General features: G+C 44.2%; 2 protein-coding genes across 3 annotated transcripts in view; both read right to left on the minus strand.

Moving 5' to 3' along the window:
• The window catches only part of WWTR1 (WW domain containing transcription regulator 1), a 51,070-nt gene extending 42,323 nt beyond the window's left edge, over positions 1-8,747 (minus strand). The window contains exon 1 of the mRNA XM_027716045.2: positions 8,150-8,747. Within this exon, the coding sequence (XP_027571846.1) occupies positions 8,150-8,538 (389 nt within the window). The 5' untranslated portion in view covers positions 8,539-8,747. The remainder of the gene's footprint in view (positions 1-8,149) is intronic.
• A 5,463-nt stretch (positions 8,748-14,210) lies between these two features.
• On the minus strand, positions 14,211-19,486 carry COMMD2 (COMM domain containing 2). 2 transcript variants are annotated; one of them, XM_027716058.2, is made up of 7 exons: positions 19,321-19,486; positions 19,076-19,181; positions 18,423-18,884; positions 18,257-18,334; positions 17,697-17,779; positions 16,279-16,452; positions 14,211-15,783 (listed from the first exon to the last, which is right to left on the minus strand). In XM_027716058.2, the coding sequence occupies exons 3-7, from the start codon at positions 18,487-18,489 to the stop codon at positions 15,586-15,588; spliced, it is 600 nt and encodes a 199-aa protein (XP_027571859.1). In that variant the 5' UTR covers positions 18,490-18,884; positions 19,076-19,181; positions 19,321-19,486; the 3' UTR covers positions 14,211-15,585. The 2 variants fall into 2 exon arrangements, with proteins under 2 accessions (XP_027571859.1, XP_039245901.1); XM_039389967.1 differs by having other exon boundaries at positions 19,447-19,461.
• Between the last annotated feature and the right edge of the window lie 18 nt (positions 19,487-19,504).

Here is a 19,504-nt window from a genome sequence, read left to right on the forward strand (position 1 = left end):
TTTCTGGAATGTGCAGCATCTGAAACCCCTTCTGGTGCCACAGACTGCTCACCCATTTCCATGCTGCAACACAAACCAGGGACCTGCCACAGCAGCACAGCACTTCAGCCAAATGTCTGACAATGGAAGATCATGGCAAATCTGCCAAATAATTCACAAGACATATAATACACAGAATTTAAGAAATCAAAGTTAGATCTACCCTCTGTCCTCAGAGCAAGTCTATCATAGAAATAAAATCAACCTAATAATGTGCATCATTCTGTCACTGCAGATGACTGCTTAAATAATGTTTCTTCATAGATTTGGGTGAGCATTGGCACGGTTAATACCAAGAGCTATTTTTTTATTTACATGGACTAGAATTGCAAAGTTTTTTGTGAAGTTACAAACCTCAAACAAGGATCTTTCCTAGCTTTGACTAAGTATGTTTTACAACATACCTTTACTGACTACTCTCAGTGCCGAATCTTTAGCAAAACCTTCATTTCTTTTATCAGTGATTTACTGTTGCACTTTCAATAAGTCACAAATAGTCTCACTAGAAATCTCTTTTATGCTAGTTATTAAGTTTTACATCGTCTGCTCTCTTGCAATGGCGTAATTTCATTGATTTTCCATTGCCATAAATTCTTTTGGTAGCAGACAAAAATTGAAATGGCAGCTATAAAACCTGAATAAAGAAGTAGAACCCTTCACCACTTCTAATATACTCTTAGGGTGATGTCAGGGCAGAGAGATAGTGATGGCAGCATCTGTGAAAATATCATCCCATGACTGGAACAGTCTTCATTAAGGGAATGGCTGTCAAAACATTACACTAGGTGCATTCTCTGCAGCATGAAGGGATGGCAAGAATTGCTGGCATCACTGTACCCGTCCTGCTGGCAAGGCTGCCATGTCAGTTAGAGGAGTTGTAGGTTGTAGAGACACACATTTATTCAACATTAAAATCTGGCCCACAATTTTCACATCAACCTTACGTCAAACCCTCAGTTTTGGCATGTGCTGATGCAACTCTGCCATATACATTTGCAAAAAAATATTTTTTCCCAACCTCTCATGGCAAAAGCACTTATATTTCTCTTTAAATATTGACAGTAGAATGAGTAAAACATGACTAGGGAAATGCAGTATCAAAACCAAATGCGAAATAAAAAAAGCTTTTGTGGAGAACTCCCCCACTAAACTGTGCTCTTGTCAGCTCCGAAGTGCTGACCTTTTCCTGCATTCCTGCAGAGCTGCACGGTGTTGCCCACACAGCACGGCCACACTCATTTACTGATGCAAAGCCTGCTTTGTTCGAGTTCTGAGACATCTCACCCAGGTGAGGGCACTGGCAGGAGGCTGCAGAGAGAGGCTTCCACACGACAGGACTGCCTGTGTTTCTCTGGAAGAAACCACATGGAACATGTGTCAAGATTAGAAGAGCTGCTTTTGTCCAGACTGTCTGACTAAGCAGACAATACAAAGCCTTTCTTAAGTGGCAATTACGTTTATTCCTGAAGCTTTTGAAAATACAGTAGTTTGAGAAAATTCTGAAAACAACTCTGGCATTTCTACCTTAATGTTACAAAAGGCTGCTTAGACAAACAAGTGACAACAAACAGTTTAGTTTTGTTCTCTCTTTCTTTCTTTCTTTCTTCCTTTGTCAAAAAAGGTGACTCCAAACTCACATCTCCCAAATGATTTATCAGTTAAAGAGACCTTTGGAAGTATGGTCTGAAAATTTAACAAACTCCTGCTGGATAACACTGCAAAAGGATGTAAGCTTACATTGTAAGAAACAACTTCCACGGAGCGATATTTCAGGTTTATTCCTGTACACTGTCTGCTTCAATACACAGAAGTTTCTCATGAACAAGGCCAGATGCTGAAATGAAGCCCAGAAGCGAAGGCACAGAGAGGTTCCGTGATTTCCGCAGTCACAGCACAACAGGAACCGAGCCACTCTTCCCTCCAGCCCAGGGCAGCTTCCCACTGACTTGCACTTCCTTCTGCTCAGATGCTGCTGCATTCAAGGGCTTCACAATGAAGGTGAAGACTAAGAAAACACCTCAATCAAGAAGTTTTGAGAATTTCTTTAAAAGCCCACATGAATTTAAGGCTCACAGTTCAAATACTACTTTTTGTTTCAGAAGCAAAAGACTTTGATACAATTTAAGACTTGCTTGACCAAAGACTGTTACTGCATTTCATGATGCTTGCACCTTTGCTCACAATCAAACACCAAAAAACAGGAATGTAGTACATTTACAAAAACAACAACAGCAGCCAAACTAGGAAAATTGATTGCAGATAATAAAAAAGGATTACTCATCATACAAGAAAAGACTCAAAGGTACCATGGAAGTGCCCTGCTATTCTCAATCCTGGAAGACTGTCAGAATCTTGCACCCAAAAATGACTAGGGACAGATCAATACCCAGTGAATAAAAATGAGCATTTTGACCATGAAAACACTGAGGGGCTGGCAGATGTATGAGCAGACAAATAAGTCACTGTGGGAAAACCCGTGCCTGGACTCTCTACCACTGCAGTGCTTGCAGCCTGACAGCCGATGCAGATGCTGTCAGCCAGGAGGAGGTGCAAGACAGCCTACTCCTCTTGCACATCTCCCTTCATATTGCATTAAGTTCTGGTGACGTTCTAAGCAATGATTTCAATTTTAACATAATACATTTTGCTCAGTTCTCTAAGCAAGCCTGTATCTGTCTCTGCAGTGTAGCTTCCATCACATCTGCCTTTAAAATAGTCACAGGTAGGGAATGCTGTGGGACAGTGCAGTGTTCCCAAGATTTCTGTTCTTGAAGAGTTCACACAACAGTCATGGGCAGCAGCATTCACTCTAGGTCTGGACTTTGAGTTATCAATCAATGAAAAGAAAAAGATCCCCAAAGCAAAAAAAACCCCCACCTCCTCTCTCTCTCTCTCTCTCTCTCTCTCTCTCTCTCTCTCTCTCTCAACGGAGGGGGAAAATGCCAAAAGTCTGTATGTTGAAATTCAGCCGACATGACATTTCCTCTGGATTTAATTGCTTCCATACAATTTGTATCTGCTAGTCACGCAATGCCCCCGAGCCCCAAATACACTGTTACAAAGAAGCTCTTGTCCTGTAGTAACCTCCATCAGAGACAGAATTTTCAGCTTTAACCAAAGCTTCCAAAAGGAAACAAGTCAAAGCCCAAACTCCAGCTCTTCCAACAGGATTTGAAGGAGTGAACAACAAAAAGCTGGAAAGGGCAGACTTTACAGATTCTACATTGTCAAACCTGTTCAAAGTTGGACACATCCATCACCTTTGGAAGCAGACAGCTCTCCACACTGTCCTTTACCAATTATGGAATACAGATGGCCAGGCAGACTAGATGTTGACTATAGCAGCTCACGATAAAAATAAGCCTACTATTCATTTTCTTTCCTTGAACAACCCAAACCATTAGTAAAGACAAAACCCTTTCAGACGGTATCAGAAAAAACATCTGGTTTTCATGGTAGCATTCTTAAATTAACACCTGTATCTATTCTATACATATCTTTCTAAGAATATGCTAATTGATATTATTTCCTAATGACTAATGCATAAAGCAATTGTATTTTCAGCTCACGTCATGAGATGAATGCATGACAGTTGTCATCCATTAATGCACAAATACTCCTGGATTTTGGGTTTAACACTACAACTAAAGGACAAATTTAAGACAAGTTTTTTTAAACCAACACAATTCTGCATGTTCATTACTAATTTATTAGCTTAAAAGTATACATCGGTCCAATATATCAAATTCTATATATCAACACAACAGTGTGTTATCACTGATTCCTTAAATAATTCAGAAATTCATACACAAAAATTTAATGCAACTTCTGTGTCTAGACAGTCCTTTACAATAAGTTTCTTAAATATTTCCTCAAAAGAAGCCATTCTTGGTAACACTTCCAGAGTCATTGCAGTCTTGCTTAAAGCTTTCTTCACTGATGTGTTACAGCTGAATCTAAAATGTAGCTTATTTCCTAACTCAGAGAACTCAGTGGGAGAGGGAACTGGATCACATTCTGCAAACCAAAATGTGTCCCTGAAGCAATTTTATTCCAGTGCTGCTTCTCTCCTCAGATTTTAATAAGCCCCACATTAACCACTAAATTGTTTTAAGCATCACAGGCAACATGATTTTAGATTCTGAGAAAACAGTCTATTGATCATGAAAAGACATGATCTTGGACCAGAAAATTAATAAATATAAGCTTTCATCAGAAACTCTGTAGCTGCTCCTACTGCCAAATTCAGAGGAAAAAAAGTAGCTCATAGATCCATGGTAGTCTTTTAAGTGGAACTCCACCACCATCACTAAATCAGCACTTGAATTACAGACAATCACAGCTTGAAAATTTAGATTTGATGTGCACATTCCAATCTCAAAACTTCCTGAGCATCTCTACAATGAGTTACAAAGGTGAGCTATAGTTCAATTTCCGTTAATTAAACTTTCATATTGTATCACAGCTTTCCTGCCTGCTAGGAACTCTTTAATACACTCACTAATTCCAGATAAAAGCCATCGGTAGTAATATATCTTGGTACTTTCTAGCACATTATAACTTATTTTTAATAAAGGGATGCTGGCAACGGGAGCAGTTCAGGCACTAAGTCCCAGACAAACAACCACTGGTGATGGGGAACAAAGCAAATGCCTCAAGGTGTGGATTAAATGCTCCAAAAGCTGCACAATTCTGTGAAATGTGTCTCTCTAATGCACAACAGCAAAGCCAGCAGGGATGCACAGGCTCTTGCTTTGCACCACTCTTCTACAAGGACAAGGAAAGCCACAGCGAGGTAAGTCCCCCCTTGCTGGACGTGGGACTGTGACCACAACTGTGGGACAACACTGCAAACGTGTCCTACAAAGGTGTTAGTGCTTTCCACGTTCTTATGGGAACTTAACTGAGTAACCCTCATGCATTGTCCACCTCCTCCCCCATTTCCAGTTGTGTAACTACATTCCTGAGATGGAAAAGTTTCTCTATGATGAAGCACAACACCAGTATAAAATAATAAAAGTTTCTACAGAATTAACACAAATGGCTTTCAGGGAAAGGCCATATTTGAAAATCACTGGAGCACGTCAACTGTCTTAGCATTATTTTTTTGTCATCCTCAGGAAAAAGGTATTTTCATTCTATTTATATTACTTTTCTTCTGCTGTCCTGCTGAACATGCTCAGTTTTGTAAAACTGATCATGTGTTAAATCAAGTTTCTCCACCAACAAAAACCAGTAAAAAAAAATTTGAACATTTTGATTAAATCAAATATTGCAAGGAATTAGCCTTCTTACACTCAAGCAGAATTTAATGGCCAATATGTCCTGGTAAGGCAAATGTTCCTTGTAATATTTTAAAAATAACAGTGTGATCAAGACAACAGTGGGAATGGTTTTACAAATCTGCGCAGTGCAGACACCAAACTCTCCATATTCTGTTTAGGAGAGTCTGAGCAAGAAGCTCTCTACATACACTGAGGAAACATTAAAACCTCGGTCTTCATTTGAAATATGAAGCTTTACCACCTAAACCCAAACCGGTGGAAAGTAATACTTGAAACATTCTTTTTACAGGATATGTGTACACAGCCCAGCATGAGGATCTGATATTCCCACTGATATTCCCACTCACCAGCACAAGAGCTATGCAAGGCAGTTTGCCTGTCTTTCCAGAAACTCTTTTTATCAGAAATAAATCACACTTAAATTTTTTTCCACACATGCACACACAGAAAAATGCTTTAGATAACATTGCTGCAAGTGTGTGTTAATGAGCCTGTTTTCCACCCCCCACTTGTGCTGTTCGGTATTTAATTACAGGGTGGAGTGGTCCCCAGGCTACTTATGTTTCTTCCAGTCACAGCCAGAAAATTTCTGCAAGAACTGACATGCAGGAGTGCAACTGCTTCAAGTTGTAGCTGGTTCCCTGTCAACAAGGTCAGCTCACTGTTCATTGAAACTCCCACTAGTACTTCTGTTTAATAATTCATCAAAATATGTTTAAATACAACAAATTGCATTATAAGCTTCAACAGATAATAAAGGCTTTAACAGGACCTAATTTAGCTATTTACTCTTAGTTCATTTTTTAGTTTTCTTTTCCTAATGCCTACAAACAAATCTTTATCATCAAGCTGGAAAGCACTGGCTTTTTTTTCTTTATATAAGGAAATGTAACCTTGTATGCCTGGTTTAACCAAATATGATTTTCAAGCACATCATCTGATTTGAATCCTATATGTTACTGAACATAGTTTTAAATGCTGTTTTCCATAAACAATCTTAAATTTCTGCAGAAAACTATATTTTCACCTGAAAAACATTACACCACTATAAAATACTATAATTCATATGTTAGTATTTTATAGCGAAATATTACTCCCCAAAGCATTGGGGTATAAAGAAATACATCACATGTGTAAAGAAATGCATGATTCCAATTAATTTTTAGATAAATGAGGGAAGTTCTGTTGGATAGGTAAAACTGGGGAAACAAAACAAAGACTATCTTGGGTAACAAATTGAATATTGTATTTTATATCAAAAAGGATGCGGTTAATTGGAGTATTACTGCTGATATGATTTGGGAAAAAAATAAACACATTTTGAGTTTTTACCCATGCTTTCTATTTAATAAAGGCCTTGCATTTTTAGCCTAAGCAACAAGAATCCGTCTACTTGGAAAACTCTGTCTCTAGGTCAGAAATGCGTGACAGGAAGGTGAAACCACATGAACTCATTTTGATATTTGGTATTAGTCAAAAAACAAAGAGCAGACAAAGATTATGTTATGCAATTTTTAGGCAGAGGTATCTGAAAACACCCCCTAGCCAAACCCTAGCAAGAATTCATATTTAATATTTATCTATGAATGGTCTGTTTCAGTGCTCCTGTCAGTCACCTATTTCTCTGTCCTTGTTCTCTCGAGAAAAATACATGCAAAGTGTGAAGACACAAGATCTTCTCATATAGGTGATAAACTAGATCAATAACAAACTCCTAAGTTTGGACCCTTGGACATGTCCACTCAGTATCACAAACGATATACAGAGACAGACAGAAATGTATTTCCATGCTTTGCTGGTAGCTCTGAGTGTGACAAAAGTAAAAAATCTAAACTCTGCGCAGAGTAATTTAAAGACTGGGCTCTTGAGTAATCCGTTGGAGATTCCAAACCCACGATGCAAAGAAATCACTATACAATCATGTAAATTATGACTTTTTTTCATTTTTCTAAACAGTTTTGTCTCTCTTTCCCCTCACACATTGTCTATAAGCCATTTATGATGGCTGAATACCTACTCGTGGTTTAATATGAACGTGGTTTACTCTTCTGACAGAGAAGGCTGTAGCAAGGAAATGACCTCATGGAACTCCCTCAACACCTTTAGGCAGAAGCTTCACCAGTAAATATTTTATTTCATTAGCAAACATTTTGTCACTGCATTATTTACCAGGTCAATGCAGTGCCAATTTGCAATGAATCTGGAGCTGAGTTACGGAATCTACCAAAATAAGGCACTGTTGCCTTACCACGTATTACAATTACTACATTTTTTCAGGCCTATTAGACTGTTTTGAATCAAATACCAAATGTAACAAATAAAGCACTCTGGCCAAAATGACCGGCCAGAAGGGATATCGGCAGTTGTGTCACCACATTTCTCAAAATCTGTCACCAGAACAAGGCGGGCTCCGACCGTGTCCCCGCGGCCGGGGATGCTCCGAACACCCCGAGGCCGGAGCGGGCCGGGCAGCCCCCGCACGTCCACAGCCCCCGCTGCTTCCGACAGGTACGGACACGCAGAGCCCCGCTCCCACATGCCGGAAACTCCCTGGAATAACTGTTATTGAACTCGTTCAAAAAAAAAATGGTTTCAGAATCTTGGACGTGTGGGCAAGCGAAAGGAATACGGCAGCGACAGGCACGACAGGGCTCCCGCCCGGCTTCGGGAGCGCCCCCCGGCCCTCCCTCGCCTCCCTCTTCCCCCCGGGAAGGAGTTTCCTCCCGGGATGCCGCAGCCCCCTCGGACGCGGAGGTCCCCCCGCCGCCTCGCAGCGCAGCTCCCGCCCGGCCGCCCCGACCCCGGCCGGGCCCCGCCGCACTCACTTGAGGAAGTAGCGCTGCCCGGTCTGCGTGAGCGCCATCTCCCAGCCCGGCGGCAGCGGCCGCTCGTCCGTCACGTCGCAGGAGCGCTGCCGGAGGTGCCCGTGCTGCGGCGCCGCGACCGCGCCGGGCAGCGACGCGGGCGATGAGTGCGAGCGGACGTGAGCGGGCGCGGGGCGCGGCGGGGGCCCGCCCGAGTCCGTGCTCGACTGCCGCGAGTGCGAGCCCGAGTCGGGCTCCCTGAAGAAGGACTCGGGCAGGATCTTCTTCCGCCAGGAGCTGGGCCTGGGGTTCATCACCGCGTTGAACAGCGCCTCCAGCTCCGTGTCCAGGTCCTGCGTGACGTGGATCACCTGCTGTCCCGGCGGCGGGGCCGCGGCCGCGGGGTTCATTTTCCGCCCCGACGGCGGGCAAACCGTCCCGGGCGGGCGGTGGCCGGGGCCGGCCCCGCTGGCGGCCGCCGCCGAGGACGTGACCCGCGGACCGAGCGGGCGAGGCGGGAGCGGAGCGGACGAGGCGGGCGGGCAGCGCCTCTGCGGCCCCGCCAGCAGCGCCGGTGTCCCGGGCGGGCCGGGCCGGGCCGGGCAGCGGCGGGACGGGGGCAGCGCCGGCCCCTCCCGCCCGCCCCCGGCGGCTCCGGCCCGGCCCCGCCCCGCCCGCAGTTATGCAACTGCCGCGGAAACTTCGGGCGGGGGACGGCCCTCGGGCCGGGCTCGGGGGCCCCTCGGAGCCCGCCCTGCTCTGCCCCTGTTCTCCTCCTGCTCCCCTCCTTGCTCCTCTCCCTCGTCGCCGCACCCCGTCCTGTCCCGTCGCGCCCGCCGAGGAGCCGCGGGGAGCGGCTGCCCCGGCCCGGCCCGAGCGCCGGGGCCGTGGGGCCTGGGGAGCCTCGGAGCGCTTTGTCTCTGCCAAGCTAGTGAGCTTTGCTCCAAAACCATCGTTCAGGAAGTTCAGAGGCTATGCTAATTTGTGGAAGAAAAATGATGCATAACTTAGTTTGCATACAAGCTTAATGGCATGATTTAGTGATGCTATGGTGATGAGAGGGAGGAATGAAGCATTCGTGGTGACATGGACCGTAACCACGTCGCTGTAGTTTAGGTAAGGTTTGGCCCTTTGCTGTCAGGTACGAGTCCAGTGCAAAGCTGTATCATGTATTTTCTAATTCCCTCTCCGTAGGGGCTGTTTCAAATGCAGACGTGATGCTTTGTGGATCTCTGCTGATTGCCTGTTCACAGTCACTTGTCCTTGGTTTAGTCTACACTAGAAACCAGAGCTGTCATCAAAATGCATTGCTGAGGTTTTCTACAATTAATACATATATTTTTTTTAAAATCTTGTCTAATTTTCTGGTGCACTTCGAACAACTTTTGAATGGTGATATGAGCAGCTTAAATTCAGTAGCTGTGTCAATAAAGAACAATGTTATTCACTTTCCAACTTCACTGTTCGTTTTTACAGAAGGAAGCATACAGTGTTTTTGTGACTACCCATATAGAGATATAACACGTTGGCTACACAAACACATTAATTTAAGTAATGCATTTTGTCATTTTATTTCTGCATTTTGAACAGACTCCAGGCTATGCTGATCGATAAGAATACATCCTCCTCACAAATCAGAATCTACACTAGAAAAGTCTGAGGTAATTTTTTTTCTGAACATACTTATTTCTTAAAAAGAATCATGAACTTTTCTGAACTGCTTTTGGCTTCTCCAGCAGAGGACTTGAGCTTGACCTAACCACATTTGTCTCTTAATCAGCGTTACGTGTAATACTGGTAATGCAGATTCTGAGAGCGGTGGTTTAAGCCTGTACACGAACTTGAATCAGGATCAGCTAGCTCTGTGGAACAGATCCTGTGCACTTCCTGATTGCCTTGCTTCAACAAATATTCCCTTTCGTTTACTTTTCCTCACATTTCCTGTCCATGTTTCCATTGGCTCAGCAGATCTCCTCCTTGGGGTTTCCTTTGCTGCTCTTTGTTTTGTGTTCTTTTTTTGTTATTTTCCCCCATATATGCTGTGTTTCTGATCAGGAAACCCAGTACTCCTGAGACTTATTTATGCTTCCCTTCCCGAAGAATTTTCCATGTTATCTTTTGTACCATTCTCCTGCTGCTTCCTTATTGTGTTCCTTGCTGCAACAAGCTCAGAGAGCTGTGCTCATCACAGCACCCACTCTCCAGGGTTAGGCAGACATTACATACCTTTTTTCTCTTTCCTGCAGTTTCCTGATTTAAAACCTTTGGATATGAGATTGTGTGTGCACGTGGTTATTGCACAGATAATGATCTGAACGTGAGTGATTTTTCATACAGCCTTTAAAAGGGCTTTTTTGCTTCCTCCAGGCCTCTGTATCCTTGAGTAAAGACACCCCACACCCCTCTACCTGTTCCAGTCCTCTCCGGGTGACAAGCCCGTTCAAGGGAAGGCTCTGACAGTCTCATTATGAGGCCATGTCGTCTGTGTTAATTAGACCACCTTCATAAGAGAGTGTGGCATCCTGTGAGGACATGCACATTTGTTCTAAACCTAAGCAGCATTTATTACAGCTAGAACTGTCTTCAGTGAGATGTATTTCAGCTGCAGTTTTTACTGAATAACACAATTATCTGCTATTGTACCACTTGGTGTAGGCTAAAGCATTTTTCTCCACAAATCTGAAAGTGATTAGAACTGTAAGAATACATTCTCATATTGTTGTTATTATTATTTAGAAATACTAACTTCCTTCTTTGGACACAGAAATAGGATATGACCACCAGCTTTTAGAACAAATGATTCAATATGTTCAAATCCATAGAAGACAAGGACACTTCCATCACAATGGGATTGTATTAAGTGATATAGGAACCAAACCACTAATGTGACATAGAAGGCTCCTTATCATTACTTTTTTATTCTTGTTACAAGATCCTATGTTGTAAAAAAGTAAGACAAGAACATTATTTTTCTCAATTTAATATGCTGTTCAAATGTTTTTGAGTAGTACGGAGTTTTTTTGTTCAACTGAAGGATTTACTGAAGTCCAGAACTTTGAGTATACCCTACTTGTTGTGGATTTTCTAGGAGCAAGTTCAGTGTATACTTCAGTGGAAACCCAAGCAAATAGCTCAGAAGAAATAAGTGCACTTTTAAATGGACCCTTAGATGATGAGCATCTAATGAGTTAAAAGAAACAATACCACATGTTGTAATTTTTAATCCAGATCCATTGCTGCTCTGTGTCAAAGCCCTACATAAATTAATTTTTCTGAGAAAGCCCACATAGGTGAAGCTGCATGTGTGATATCTGTTAGAAAAGAAAACATTCAGGGTCCCTGGGCAAGCCTTGTGCTTTTGGGTAACCTAGGCACAGGGACACAGCACAGCCTGGGCTCTGCCCCTGCTTTGAGTTTGTTCTGTGCAAGGAGACTCTGGGTGGGCAGTAACCACTGCTGGGTGCTCCGTGTGTGTCAGTTGAAAAGCCATATAGGTACAGAAGACTTGTGTTCCTTCAAACTAAATAATGAAGGAACACAATGGAACAGTAAACACGTTTCATGGAGTTTGGCTATAAAAAGGTATATATGTGCAGCACACACCTACTTACACTAAAAACATACAATTTGTCATGCAAATAATTTTTATTTGTTCTTATGGCAACAGGGTATCGTTTGATAATCTTTTTTGTGTATTCTGCTCTTGCTAGTAGTTCTGTATTAATCTAATTTTCAAGAGGCTTCTGCAAAAGTGTACTTCAGTAAATATAGTGTGTTTGTTAACAAAGGGGTCAATGCTTCTTTTTGTCTGTGTGCATTTCCCAGCTGTTTGTTCCTCAGGTGACTGACAGCTTCAAGACTTTGGCTGGCATCTCAGGATGCACGCAGAGCATGTCCTATGTAGGCAACTGTGCTGTGGTTTATTTAATACAAAAACCTGGTGTCTGTTAGGAGTTTCCTCAAAGCAGCTGTGTAAGTATATACCTCCTCAGACAGCAAAACCTCTGGTGTGGGCAGGCTGCTAGCAAAAAACCCCATTCTGTCAGCTCAGTTCATGTTGTTTTATAAGTTGATGTAATTTTACTGGCAAGCAAGCTGTGTGGACATCTCTGTAGCTGACTGCTCAGACATTCATTTTGGAAACAGCTGCTCTAACCAAAGCATTGCAGCAGTGTTTGAGTCTCAGGACTGTGCCTTAGAGCAGAGCCAGCAGAATGGGACATGCAGACACTGCTCCTCCACAGCAAAGGCAGGTGACAGGGTCTGCAGTGGGGATCCCGGGAAAGCTGCACTGTGGAGTTTGCAAACAGCTGAAGCCACGGCAGAAGTCCCCGTGCTCCAGCTGCCTGTTTCAGCCTCTTGACTGAACTCAGTGTGCCCTCTCCCAAGAGACAGGGGAACAGATACAGAGACAGGCCATCACTGGTTTGCCTCAGGCATCTCTAAGTGCTGCTGACAATGAGGTTTGCTAATGTAGCTGACTTCACACATAAATGAATTAGGAAATGAATTCTCGTTTGTGGAAATGGTGGCAATGTTTAAAGGACAAAAAACCCGCCAGTTTTTCAGACTTTCAGTTACTCAAGGCAGATTTGGAAGATGATTTTTGGCCAAATTCAGTGGGATTAGTAAGTCCCAACACAGTCATGTAAGATAAAGTGGGACCTGATCTGCTGCTTCAGAGTTGAAGTCCAGAATTACAAAAAGAAATACAGAAATTATTATAATACAGTGTGATCTTATTGGCCTGAGTTGTTCTGGAGTAGCTGTCAGCCTGAGTCCCTGTGTGCACACTGCCAACAGCCCAGAACAAGGACCTGGCCAAGAGGGCTGAAACAGGGAGTGGCTGCAGAGCAAAAGCAGCTCAGCTCTGCTGTCTCAAGGCAGGAGGGCAGCACAGGGCAGTGCTGAGAATCACACCAGCACAAAACATGTTTTTTTAGCATAACTAATTTAACTTGCAGAAAGATACAGTTTTCTTCTGTGTCAATAAACTGCATGTACATGGAGAGGGTTTTCTGATGTGGATTTTGCCAGGAAACAAAGCTAGTAGTTTAATTATAATCAGATTTGGTAGTGTCCATATCCTGTTTCTATAAAGCAAGTGCAAATTCATTAGAGAAGATATATTAAATATAGCTTTATATGCCACCTTTCACTTGGGAGTTTACAAGAAAACTGAAAAAATCCAGATTGAAAAATCTAAAAAACCAGATGCAAAGGTGAATTCTTATTTTACCAGTATCCCTGGGTTACTGATGCAGATGCCTTTTCCCTGCCCAGCCTCACCTGCCCTCCGAGGTGCAGGCAGCACTGCGTGGTCACACTTGGCACTTCAGGTGCCAAGCCCTGGGCAGCTGTCACGGGTGCTGTGAAAACAAGGAAAGGAACTTGCAGAGGTGTAGTTAGACCAGTTCCAACCTCACCTAAAGGCAAATCTGCCTTTCCAATAATGAAGCCCAAATCCTGCTGCCAAGCAGCTGCTTTTCCAGGCTCAGTTCTTCCCCCAGAACAAACTGAAAGGTAAAAATTCAAAAGCAACACACTTGGTGTAAAGGATCTTTCTCCCTCCCTCTCTCTTGTCTGTTCGTGGATCACTGTCAGAGTTTGAGTTTCTCTCAGTTTCACCCAGATTCAAAGTTTAACTTTGACCATCCTCAACTGAGGTAATTTTTTGTAAAGGGAAACAGGTGTTTCATTTTCCATTCTCAACATCTGCCTTCAACTGTCCATTTTACTCAGGATCCCCAAGGGAAACCCTCTCCCTCTATAGCTAGCACATGCTTCAGGATGTGACACATGTAGGTTGCCAGCACTTACCATGATGCCAATCAGCTCTAGAGCAGCTGGGGTTTTAAAAAACTTTAAGAGACAAAAATGTGAATATATTCAAGTTCATCAGGCAATGACACAAAAAGCTTCAAGGATTTGTATCTAAAATTCCTGTCTTGCTGCCCTGAGTTACAGGCTATGGATGTAGTGAGAAAAGATGGAATGAGGGAAACCACTCACCTACTTTTTTGGCTGTTCTTGTGTCTCACTGAAAACAGAGGCAAATTACATAAAAAATACGAAACAAAAATCCCAAGTAGTAACATTTAATTACCATGTACTATATATGAAAATGATTCTATGAAAAAGGTCACCACACAGGGATGATAAAAGAAACACGTTGCTGATTCACAGAGAAAGGCAATTCAGTTTGTTCACACCATCACCACACTGCACAGCAGCTGCGGAACAGGCAACTCCACGTTCCAGAAAACTTTTTTTAAAGCACTTCAGTCATGCAGGTTTAATTTGAAATAGTAGTACAGAAGTACAAAAATTCAAAACAGAAAGAATGCAGTTTTGAATGTAAAACCACAATTAATACAGAAGTTTATGGTGTTGCCATGAAAGACGGTGAATAGTTATTGCCAGAATCTGTATGTTATGGTTCTCTCTCGCCTTCTTGTCCTGTCCTATATACTTTAAGGCCTTTATGATGCACCCTCAGCAGTGACACTAAAGCATGAATTACTAAAACCATTTAATCTTACTCACAAAAGCTGCAAAATACTGCATTAGAATACAACTGAAAAGTGACATTTGACATCATCTTTATTAGACATTTTTCTTAACAATGGAAAAGCATAATTTTGGTTGCAATAGCTGGTCTTGCCTTTATGAGCACTATCCGAACAGTGGAACACAAACCACGGCATCGGGGCACAGAGACCAGAGTTAGCAAAGGTTAACACTATTCTTAACCTGCCTCCTCACCCACAGCTCTGCTTTTGCAAGTTTTCAGACCACCTTCACATATAACCAGTTTGCCAACCCAGTGCAGGCCACTGGGCTGGCTGCAGAAAGCCTCAGCTGTCCTGTGGGGTCACAGCAGGCTCTGCTAACAGGAGTGTTAGCTCGGTTATAGGTGAGAAGGGCAGAGCAGCAGTGTCACACCAGCCCCCACTGACCCAGTCCTCTGGAGGAAAAGGGCAGTACCACATCGGCTTTTACACATACCTGAGTCTACATGGGAGAAGTCTTCCTGCAAAGTATCATTCTCACCAGTATAAGGGTTTAAAAAATATTTTAAGAGAGAAGCAAAAGAGAAAAAATTACTTTATAAATGTAACAGTAAATATGCAGCTTCAAATAATATTGAGACAGTTCTACCAAAGGTAGGAAAGCTCGAGCAGATCCATACTAATTTAGAGCTAAAGGAATTCTCAGCATAGTATGCTGAATGCCTCCATTTGCAAGTAATGCAAACCCAATTACCCATCTTGTATCCGTCAGATTTGCAAAGCTGGCAGCCGAGGACATTTGGCCTGTAATTACTGGCTCAAGATCCTGGCACAGGAAAGCAGTTCATCTGATCCAGATGTTTATTTTTCCTCAAAGTGTATTTGTGAGCATTGTTTTGAGCTGTTTCACAAACTGCTCAGTAGGAGAGCAGGCAGGAATTGAGGCTATTTCATGTTGCGCACTATTCTCCTGCAGTGGTTCGTCTTCATCTCCCCCAGTGCCTGCTCCAGTTGCTGGATCAGGTGGAGAAGGGTAGCAGGGTCAGTTTGCAACACCTGGGCAGTTTGATCTTCATTCTGGTTAAGATATAGCTTCATGGTCACAGCAGGCTTGATCTGTTGTCTCAAACTTCTGCTTGCAAGCTTCAGGAGCGGTTTGGTGAGATGGGAATAGGGAAACAAACAATGGTTATTGATGTTTGTACCTACAATTCCCACCAGGTTTGCAGGATCTGCTTGGAGGACTGTTCAGAAACCCTTTTTATCCACATTAAAGATACACACAAGCTATTACTGAGTTTCATCATTACAGAATACTAATCCACTTTAATCAATGCTTTCATAATATTTCTGAAAATTAGGTGATAATTAAGACCAAATATATTTAGTATATGCTAACACTTTTAAAACACCAACGAAGCCACAAATTCAGTTTTCATCAGACAACAAGTACTTTGCATCATTGCATATCCTGTTCATCTTACAACTGGCTGGCTGTGAGGCATTAACAAAGTCATGTCAGTTTTAAATACGTGAAGTACTGCTACCTCAATTACTTTTACACTGTTTATAAGTTTTTTATGATGTTAAAAAAACATGAAGTAAAATATGGAATACTAAAAGCATCGGGGAAGTCACCTGCACATCCAGTCTCCACTCCAGATTGTGGTAGCTGGGCAGCCTTGGTGCCAGCTCTCCAAGAATGCTCCTGATCTCCTTCCTGTTGTCAAGGTACAGCTGGAGCAAGGATTTGTTCAATTCATCTGAGAATCCCAGAACATGAATGGAATCTTGAAAGTCAATCTCAGAAATCTAGAAATAACAATTTAGGCCTTAATATGGAACTGTGTAATCATCATTATTTGTCGAAAACCAAATAAAACTGTAACTAAGCATCACGCATGATGTGCAGTTATTTTCCTGTAGGAATGTCCAAGTACAATTCTACACCTCGGACAAAACAAATATCCAGGTTTTAAGGGATTTACAGATGTTGACATATTACTGCAGATTTGCATGAGTTTCAGGACAGTTGTAGATCATTTTTTGAAAGAAGAACATTCAACCCCCTCACATGTAAAGCCTTTGTATCAGAGAGCAAAACACAGCGCGGGGGAGCGCCCAAGCTGTGTCACGAGGCAGGACACACTGCAGGAATCCATTTATCAGGGGTGTTCCTGTGCCACTGATACCCAGACTACAAACAACGGGCAGTGATGTGGTGTGAGCAGCACCAGGCACAATGCTCAAGCTCCTGCCCCAGGTCACAGTCCTTGTGCTGACTGCAGCAGCCTGGCCCAGCACTGGGGCAGCAGTTATTGACTCCATGGAAAATGTCATTGTACCTCTCCAATGCACCATCCTGCAAACACAGTCTGTGACCAGTCAATTCTACCACAATACCCTGTAACCTGTCAGTCAAGTCCCCTTGCTTTAAGGAAAGGCTCTGCAACATTTCTACCCCCTCCCCACCTGCTCTTGGGAGCAACACTTGCCTGAGTTTAATCTGGCATTGCTTGTCTCTGTATCCCTTCTCCATGTAGTCATTGTTCAAATATTCTACTATATCAAGTTACAACGGAAACAGCCACTATCCAGCTATTATTCTTTTAGTATCTGCTTACACCACCCAAAACTTTGATAGCAGGAGCTGAAAAAGCTCTCAAACCCACCACATGAGACAAAGACAAGGAATGATGAATAGGGGGTTAGTCCAGCCCATGTCCTGTACAGTAGCTGGACAACAAAATCTTGGCTTGAGTTTTATTATTTAGAGCTCAATCCTGAAGGATGCTTCTCTATATGGAGTAAATTACGCTATTAAAATGTTGTCAAGTTTTAGCTTCAGATACTGAATACAAATTCCAGTCATCCACAAAAAAGCAGTGTTTCAATAAGACAACAGTCTGAGACACCTGTCTCTGAAATTAAAATAATACATGTCATCAAAATTTTGAGCTACATTTTTCCCATTCACCAGTATTTTCAGAGGTCTAAGTGTTCAGAAGACATCTCCTGAGTGCATTCCTGAAATACTTACACAAAGGTATCCTTACCATAAGCTTGGAGCTCTCAGTAAGAAGATAGGTTAGTCCCTCTACTCCATGCTGAATGGTGTCAACGCCAATGTCCAGCTTTCCTTTAAAGAAAGCACAAAGTGCCTTTTACTTCCTTGTTAACTACTACAGCAATGAGACTCAAAACTGCAAACTTATCCAACACTAACTTGCAAAATATGTATAGAAAAGAAAAAAAAAGCGTTTCACGCCTTTCAAATAATAATGTACATGATAGAGACCCCCTAAAACCAAACCATCAAAACAAAAAAACTAAGAAAAACCCAAACCAGTTTCTTACGGCATGGTACAGAGAAGGGTTTGTGTCGGTAAGGAGGGCCCCGCAGCCCCCCACAATCGGCAGGGAGCGCAGCCCGTTCCCTCGGCCCCGCACCGCCGTGCAGCGGGGGCTCGGGGGTCCTTCGGCGCAGAGCCCGCCGCGTCCCTCGCTGTCCTGCCGCGGAACCGCTACGGCCGCGCCCCGGTCCCGCCCTCCCCACGGTCCGATCCGCCCGCTCCCCACGGCCCCGCGAACCCCCCGGGCCCGGCCCGGCTCTCACTGGCGGCGGCCTCGCAGGCCCGCGGTGCCGCTCCCCGCCGCAGCTGCTCCAGCGCCAGGCGGCCCAGCTCGCCCACGGCTGTAACGAGAGAGAAGAGACCCCGCTGCAGGACGCGCTGCAGCCCCGGCCCGGCCCCCACCGCCCGCGGGCCCCTCGCGGCCCCGACCTGCGCCGCCCGCCCGCGGCAAGCAGCCCAGGTGCGCCCGGTGCTCCGCCGACAGCACCAGCAGCATCGCGGCATCCGCCACCGCCGGGCACGGGCGGGGCTCCGGGGCGCCTGCGCGGGGCCGGGCCGGGGGCGCGGCCGCTCCCGCCCCGCAGGAGGGGCTGTCCCGGGATCGGCCGGGGGTGTCCCGGGAGCGGCCGGGGGTGCCCCCGGACAGCGCGCACGGGCTGCGCTGGGGGGGGTCGGGGTGACGGGTCCCCTTCCAACTACGTGTTGCTGCAACAGAATAAAATTATAATTCTGTGTTTCCTGCGCTTCCTGATAATTCTGCTATCTGTAGATCTGCGGTTCAAGCCCATTTCCATTTACAGCCCCGGTAACGAAGGGATCTCGCTGCGCTGTGCCGCCCAAACGCTGGTGCTGCTGCTCCAGTGTGCTGAAACCACAGCAAAATGCGTGTTCCTACCGTGTTAAAAAAAGAAAAAACAAAAACAGGGTGGTAAGTTACTAAAATGATGCATAACATCTTCTCGTAACTCTTCTTTCCTTTAAGAAATAGTTCATTTTATTAAACAGAAAGGCTGGTCAACTTTTGAAGGGTTCGTTTTACAACAGAATAGCGGGTGGAGAAACACGTTACTGCATTTTGTTACCAGATGGAGACAATGGCTTTTCCTCAGACAATGCTGTGCTTTTCCACGCGGCCGACAGTCACGGGCACTGTGCGGCCGTCCCGCACTCCCAGGTGAAATGCTGTGCCTGCCAATAGACGTGTTCCAGCATAAGTTTTTCAATTTATAAGCTTATAAATTGCCATAGATATATCTACAGGAAGTGTTTGCAATGTTATGGCTGGGAAATAGGTACAAGCTCCCGAGAGGCCGGTGGGGGTCCTTACGCTCAGATTAATTCTGTCTCCTTTCTTGGCAGAGTTTGGCGTTGCTGTTTAGGACAAGACCTCCCCCAGCCGTAGGAACTGCACGCACACGTGCCGGTGAAATTCCAGCCCCGCACTGTCTCCTACCGCAGGCTGCGGGAGTTCTGTGGCGGCACGGCTCCCTCCCGGCACGGCTCCCTCCCGG

This window comes from Pipra filicauda, unplaced genomic scaffold, assembly GCF_003945595.2.
Source record: "Pipra filicauda isolate LSUMZ 115617 unplaced genomic scaffold, ASM394559v2 scaffold78_size3787270_pilon, whole genome shotgun sequence".
NCBI lineage: Eukaryota > Metazoa > Chordata > Aves > Passeriformes > Pipridae > Pipra > Pipra filicauda.

Coding starts and splice junctions, on each gene's coding strand:
- COMMD2 (XM_027716058.2), bottom strand. CDS start 18,489: ATGCTGCTGGTGCTGTCGGCGGAGCACCGGGCGCACCTGGGCTGCTTG. Junction 18,335..18,422: donor GCCGCGGGCGGGCGGCGCAG/GTCGGGGCCGCG, acceptor CTCTCGTTACAG/CCGTGGGCGAGCTGGGCCGC. Junction 16,453..17,696: donor CTGAGAGCTCCAAGCTTATG/GTAAGGATACCT, acceptor TGTTATTTCTAG/ATTTCTGAGATTGACTTTCA.